The 7,614-nt window shown below is 41.1% G+C and overlaps 1 protein-coding gene across 1 annotated transcript; it reads left to right on the top strand.

Moving 5' to 3' along the window:
* The first annotated feature begins 506 nt into the window (after nucleotides 1-506).
* On the top strand, nucleotides 507-4,719 carry LOC121894192. The gene is made up of 2 exons (XM_042406614.1): nucleotides 507-1,695; nucleotides 1,778-4,719. The coding sequence occupies exons 1-2, from the start codon at nucleotides 1,418-1,420 to the stop codon at nucleotides 2,250-2,252; spliced, it is 753 nt and encodes a 250-aa protein (XP_042262548.1). The 5' UTR covers nucleotides 507-1,417; the 3' UTR covers nucleotides 2,253-4,719.
* The last annotated feature ends 2,895 nt before the right edge of the window (nucleotides 4,720-7,614 follow it).

The following is a 7,614-nucleotide window of genomic DNA, read 5'->3' as shown; positions in this document are numbered from 1 at the left end:
CTAAAACATAGCAAACAAACACAACAAAACAAAACAACAAAACAGCTGCTGCCGAGGCTGGAAAATGGAGAAGAGAGAGAGACTGCAAGCCACATTCCTGCCCGCTTTATAGGTCCTCCCTTGATTACCAGATCAGGGCCACCTGGGAGAGAGCACAACACATGGTCAATAGAATATCACAGGTTATACATATCCCATCCAGCAGGGGGGGAGTATGTAACATTGACCATGGACCGTTGAATGTACATTCACTTAAGTAGTGTTTTTATTAATGAAATTACACTAGGACACTAAGAGTATATTGTTATTGCACATATTGCACATTTTGTTTTCTTTTTACTTTATAATATTTTTGACAGTTTTTATATTGACTGTACATAGTTGACTTTTGATTATTTATTTTTATCTTGATATCTAAGTTTGACTTGTTCATATTCCATTGTTACAAGAAAACTACTCCATTTGGAGACAAAATTATACAATTTAGTTGTTTTTTATTGATTTTATACAGTGCACAATGGTATAATCTGATGATGCACAGGGTAAATGTCATGGCCAAAATCTGCATTCTGTGCACATAGCCTCCTGTAGTGGAAATCAGTAATATTTTGTAGCCAGATTCCCTTTTAAGAGGTAAAAAAACCCATTTGGCACACTTTAGGTACTTTGGGTATCCAAATGGACGAAAGGGTAGTCCACCTGGCCCTATCCTTACTGAAACCTTTCTAGAATCGATGTGCTTTGTGGTATTTCTGTCTACTTTGGTACAGTTGTAGTCAAGGAGTTGCTGAATGAATTCAGTGGCATCTCTCTGCATGGGATCATTGCTATATTGGTGTTTTCCACTGTTTAATCTAAAATACATTTTAGGTGAGGATAAAACTGGACATTTTTCCCTTGGTTTATCACAATTTACTCATTTTACTCAATTTACTCACATAGTAACAGTCACACAGACACTGGGAATAGATTCTGTGAGGTTTTACCTATCCATACAGACCAAGATTATGCAAATATACCTTATAGTTGTGGGGTTATTCTGGATTTATTTTGGGTATGTCTGTCTAGGCAAGCTGCACCTTGCAGCACTTTCCACTCCCAGAGAATCCACTCTCTCACTCTCTCCCTTAACAATCCTACACTAACCAATGCAATGCTGTTCCAAAGGCATATGCAAGTATTGACTAGAACTACTGTACCTTGTTTTAGACCCTAGTGCTTTTAGATACTCTGTTTTCTTCATATTGCCATTCTGAAGGCTGTTAAACTATTAGTCTAGTTTTGGTCTCTCAGGGAATGATCACAGCAAGAGTATCTTGTCATTTTGGTCAATAGTCATCTTCAATAGTCTAGCTAGTTCAGTAAGTTAAGTAGTTCAATAAGTCTAATTACCCATTTCTTTTCATGTATTTATATTATGGTACCTGAAGATTCCCTATTGTTTCCCTGTTTTTCCCCCTTCCCTGTGTTTCCAGTGCTCCCCTGTCTGTCTTTCTTTGTGTTTATGTTTTGTGTGTGTGTGTGTGTGTTGGCCTGGGCATGGCTCTCCTGGCTCCCAGCTCTACACTTCTGGTTGCAATCAGCTCATCACCTCTCCCATTCTGCTCACCTGCCTCTCATCACTTCATCAGCTTGCAGTATATCTACCCCAGCTCTTCATCCACTCATCGCCAGATCGTTGTTTCTGCTCAAGTGGTAGCTTACACCTCAGGCCTCTCACTTATATAGTGATTTCTCAAAGTTTGGATTTGTTACTAACTGCTGTTTCTCTATCCAGTGCTCCTGGACCATCACTCGCCTGCCTGCCTGCCTGCCAGCTTGCCCGCTCCCCAGTCCACTACCACCTGCTCCCTTCTGCCGGCCGTTGCCATTCGGAGGATAACCTCCGCCGGGCTCTGCCTGACCAAGAGAACCTTGTGGGTCAGCGTGACCAGGTTCTTACAGGCGTTGTGGAGACTTTAAGGAGAATCACAGCCAGTGTATCTCGGATAGAGAGCCAGCTCAACCCTGTCCCCACACATCATTTCCTGTCTGCCTCTGGACCCCCAGCTCCCACTCCACCTTCTGATATGCCTGCTTACCTGCCAAGAGAGCCTCATGTACCTGCGCCAGAGTGCTACGATGGATATCTGGGGGCATGCAGGTCCTTTTTGCTTCAGTGCTCCCTTGTGTTTGAGCAGCAGCCTCAGACTTACTCCACAGATAAGTCCAAAGTAGCTTATGTTGTAGGGTTGCTTACGGGGGAGGGCTAAAGCTTGGGGAGCGACAGTTTGGGATAGCTCACCGTCCATTACTACTTCTTATGATAACTTTGTTGCAGAAATGAAGAAAGTGTTTAATCATTTTGTCAGGGGTAGAGATGCCAGTAAGCGTCTTTTGTCACTTCGTCAGGGTTCCCACAGTGTAACGGAGTTTTCAGTTAAGTTTAGGACTTTAGTGGCTGAGTCGGGGTGGAATGACGAGGCTCTTCAGGGATTTTTTTTTAAGCGGGCTCAGTGACACAGTTATAGATAAGCTAGCGGCTAGGGATGAGTCAACTAGCCTAGATGAATTCATTTCATTGGCCGTTAGACTAGACAATTGACTGTGAGAGTGCTGTAGGGAGAGAGCCAGTCGTTCATCTTTGTTTTCTTCTCACCCTACCCCTCCACCTCTCGCAAGAGCGAGTCCGGGGCCTTTACCTGCTTCCCATGCAGCACCTTGCCCTCTAGCCCTACCTCCACCAGAAGAGGAATCTATGCGGCTAGGTCATGCCCATCTGTCTCCGGCAGAATGTCTTTGGAGAATAAATGCTGGGGTTTGCATTTACTGTGGCTGAGCTGGTCACTTCCTGGTCTCTTGCCCTCTTCAGCCAAAAGAGGAGACTCACCAGTAACAGTCGGGGTCCTGGTGAGTCGATCCACTCTTCCTTTGTTGCCCCGGACACCCTTACATTTGGACACTAGGCTAATGGCTACTCACCAACCCCTTCCACTACTGGCTTTGGTGGACTCTGGAGCTGATGACGACTTTCTAGACTCTAATCTGGTAGCTCAGGCTGACATTGCAGTTGAATAGCTTCCCACTCCTCTAGAGGTGAATGCATTGGACGGGAGACTCCTCACCCACATCACCCATCGCACTAAGCTGCACCTTCTCCTTTCTGGCAATCATCATGAAACGATCCAGTTTCATATCATTCCTTCCTCACAGACTCCCATTATTCTCCAGCTGTGGTTAAAGAGACACAATCCCCACATTGACTGGTCTACGGGCAAGGTGGTGAGTTGGAGCTCATTTTACCATTCTTCCTGTCTTCAGTCTGCTCTTGCCCCTGTCAAAGCTGCTGTCCCTCGACCAGTCACTGAGACCCCAGAACTGTCTTCCATCCCATCTGTCTATCATGACTTGAGAGAGATGTTCAGTAAACGGCGTGCGCTGTCCTTGCCTCCACGTCATCCCTATGACTGTGCCATTGACCTTCTCCCCGGAGCCCCACTGCCCTCCGGTCGCCTGTACAACGTGTCTCGTCCTGAGAGGGAGACGATGGAGAAATACATACACTACTCCTTAGCTGCAGGTATCATCCGGCCTTCCTCCTCCCCTGTTGGTGCAGGTTTTTTCTTTGTTTCTAAGTAAGATAAGACCCTTCACCCTTGTATTGATTATCATGGACTCAATAAAATCATCAAAAACAAGCACCCTCTGCCCCTTATCAGTTCCGCTTTTGAGCCCCTTCAGGGGCCACCATCTTTTCAAAACTGGACCTCATAAATGCCTACCACCTTGTTAGGATCAAAGGAGATGAATGGAAAACAGCCTTTAATACTCCCCTTGGCCACTGTGAATATCTCGTCATGCCCTTTGGTCTCACCAATGCCCCCGCTGTCTTCCAGGCTCTGGTCTGATGCCCTTCGGGACTTTCTCAATCATTCTGTGTTTGTTTACCTGGAATGTATAAACATGTCAGTTGCCCTCTGGTAAATGTATTGCTGCAATAATATTTCACTGAGGTAGTACTGTTTACGAGCAACAGAAAGTGAAGCCTAAATAACACATAGGTCATGAAATGTATACACAATTTCAAATAACTCATCTCCACCGCCACATACTGTATGCGCCACATACTGTATGCGCCACATACTGTATGCGCCACATACTGTAGAAATAATATTTTACCCATTCATATAGTGTTTGATAATCCTGACAATTCAGAGCAGTGTCAAAAGACCTCCGATAGTTATACCATGGTTGCCGCTCCCTCCGACGCACGTGAAGTGTGAGGGCCTGTTCATCGCTGCTTGCAGCTATAATTATAACTTTTTTTGATGCAGGCACAACAATAAGTAATAAGACATAAATAAAATATGATCATATTATTAATCTTGATAAAATATAAAAGATGCAGTTACAAGTTAGTAAAAAGGTAATATCACACACCTAACACATAAGCCATGCAGAGTTTGACACAACTATAATTCAAGTTACAACTTAAGCTTCACACTGACTTTTGCTGTTTTAGTTAGTTTGCATATTTGTATATTGATGCTTGTCTTTATTATCAATAAATGGATAATTATACTGTAATTGTCCAAGAATTCAACAAGTTGTGTAAACTCTGCAATGAACATATCCTGTTGGCTCATTGTTTGGTGTTGTAATTAATTCAAAAGTATGCCATATTTATATTCTGGGGCTCTACAGGGGCCTGTTTCAGAAAGTATTTTAACCCTGAACTCTGAGTTGATGAACCCTAAGATGGGAAACTCAGAATTTTCGGTTTCAGAACAGCTGATCAGAGTCAGTTCAATCAACTCTGAGTATGTTCACTCTGAGTTAAGCACGTATGTGATGAATAAAAAAAGCCATTATCAATGGAGCCCCGATACTATGAGTCATCATGGCAACAGGTAAATAAAAGGCAGAGCGTCCATTTTAGTGAAGTGGGTGTAGAGATATTAATGCATGTGTGTGCGGACGCTGCACATTTATCTTTAAAACAAGATAATCGGGAAAAGTGTCAATAAGTTAACACAATAAAGTTTTATTCAGTGTCGTCGATCAATTGATCAGACTTACATTTCCTTAATGATGATGAAGTGGAATCTGTGTATCAGGCTGCAGCTACATTATATTTTAAATATATTTGTTCAGCTTTAATCTGACAGACAAAATGCAGGAAGCAGCAACTGAAGATGAAAAATATAGTTTAAGACTTAAAACATATATAGATCAGAGAGATAGAGACATGACTGTAGCTCACAGTCTGATCAGTAATAATGTGTTTGGTGATTTGTACTTGAAAAGGCGCCGAGGTTACAATACAGAATATTTTAAATTTTTAGACATCTATTTGTATCTCAGCTCAACAGCATTCAGTGACTTTATTTCAGCTACTTCAACAAATGTAGTAAATTTAAATATTGTCACTGAAATGCTGTTAAAACACGTTAAGATTATGTTCCCTATTTAAAATCTCACTTTCAAACTACATTCTGCAGCCGCACCACGATCCTGCTCAGAAATATTAATATATAATCTCCAATATTATAGGAATAATGTTCCATCAGTGTGACCAATCACATCATGAGTGACAGAGATAATTATTGATTGATCCTACGTCTCTGAAGCTTCATACCGATTGTTTAAATTTAAACTGAGATTACACATTATGTGCAATAAAGATTTCAGCACAGGAGCTGCCCTAACAAACTGACAGCTGTCTTGTGCACAGAGTCACAGAGTTATAACAGAAGAACATACAGGGGTTTTATTCTGAGCTGAGGATGAATTTTGCGCTGTGTAATATCTGAATGTGAGAGGAAAAAACTGCTGTTCGAAAAAATGACTGATGCACATAAAAGCGGTAACTTTAGAAAGTCCTGAGTAACTAAAGTAATATCCAACCAGGATATTAGATTCTGACAGATAGTAAACCTCTGCTAATGAGTGCGCTTTGATATAGACTGAATGAATGAGGAAATGAAACAGCACATTGGGCTCTGTAAGAGGGAGGAGACAGAAAGAAACTTAGGGTCTGTGGAAGAAAACTTGCCAGTTGTTTAAGGATCCACTCCCGATGAGCTCAATCTGCTCTGATTGGTTAGCTCCTGGAAGCTGCCCCTAAGCAGACTTCCACCAGCTCCAGAGGCTATGTAAACAAACAATAGTAGTCAGATTTTGCTTCTTTTTCCTGTTCTTCACACAAAATAAAACTAAGGCCTGGGACACACTGCCTACCTCTACCTGAGGCAGCATGTGTGCGTTACCTAACTGCTGCAGCTCGCACAAATGGTGTTGCTGCTGCAGCACTGCTACCGCCAGCCCCGTCTTTCTAAACTGAGTTTGCCTTTGATAATGGCCATCAATAATAGAAGGTTTCATGTCATTTCATTATAAATGTAATTTATATTTAGTTAAGACAGATGCATAAAAATGGTTGAAATTGTCTCACCTCATTGGCTGATTTTATTTATTTATTTATCACCCGTTTAAATAAAACTGACTCTGACTCTATGATCACACACACAGCGAAGTCATTAATAATTCATAAAAAAGTATTCAGATGAGTTCATGACATGTCTGTAGTAAACACAGGTAATGCTGATTTCCTCCTAGTGTGTTTGTGATTTTTGCTGTCCACAAGGGGGCAGTGTTGCTCCATGTCTCACAGCTTCACTGGGAGACTGCAGAGGGCCCAACATTCCTACCTCTCAGTGGAGGTCAGGAACTTAATGTGTTCATCAGGCTGAGATTGAAGACAACAGGCAGGGATTGTGTATGCTTGTTCATACTTCAGGATTCATGATGGTCAGATATGGTTCATGTGCCACACTGTATTGAGAAAAGTATACAATTATTATTTGGGTGTTTGTGGTATTGTCCTCTGCTGTCATGAAGTTTGCTCAGAGAATGGGCCAAATGAGACTGTAGAATATACCACATCATACCAATGTGTTGTCTCTGTATGTGTGTGTGTGTGTGTGTATGTGGCTGAGTGGGATGTAGATTTATGTTCCTCTATTTTTTTGTCTTACGTTTTTTTCACCTTTTTTTTAAATCTGGGTTTATTATGTACATATTTCTGAAAATAAAATGGAATTTTCTTTCAGACATCTACTTAAGTCATTTCAACATTATTTAGTATCAGAGTGACCTATACTAACTATACTTTTAGGTTGCATTCACCAAGCAAGTGCACCCTGCTCCACATGCATGTTAATTTAAAAGCAAGAAATACATCATTATTGACTTTTGTGTGTGTGATAGTTACCAAAGTGGGAGCTCCAGAAACTTTAACTGTACAGTTTTAAACAACTGATGTTACATTCTAATACATGTACAAACATGCCATGATGAAAATCCAATTAAGAACTGATTTGTACAGTACAATATATAAGTGAACAATCTTTTTCAGTGTGCAATTTTGTTTATTAATATTTATACTGTTGATTGTATGGACAACTGTGTTCATTTGACCTCATGGTGAACTGGGATTGTCTACATCTGACCTCCTGACTGAAATGTGACTGAAAGTCTCTTTATTAGATTTCTCTAAATTTAAAGTACTAACTTAAAGGGGACATATTGTGTTTTTTGTGATTTTCTGTCATTTTTGATGTCGGATGTTTGTTA

This window comes from Thunnus maccoyii, chromosome 3 (assembly GCF_910596095.1).
Source record: "Thunnus maccoyii chromosome 3, fThuMac1.1, whole genome shotgun sequence".
In the NCBI taxonomy this organism is placed as follows: Eukaryota; Metazoa; Chordata; class Actinopteri; order Scombriformes; family Scombridae; genus Thunnus; species Thunnus maccoyii.
Note: the sequence above shows the minus strand (reverse complement) of the source record. Positions and strands in the feature narration are given on the sequence as shown.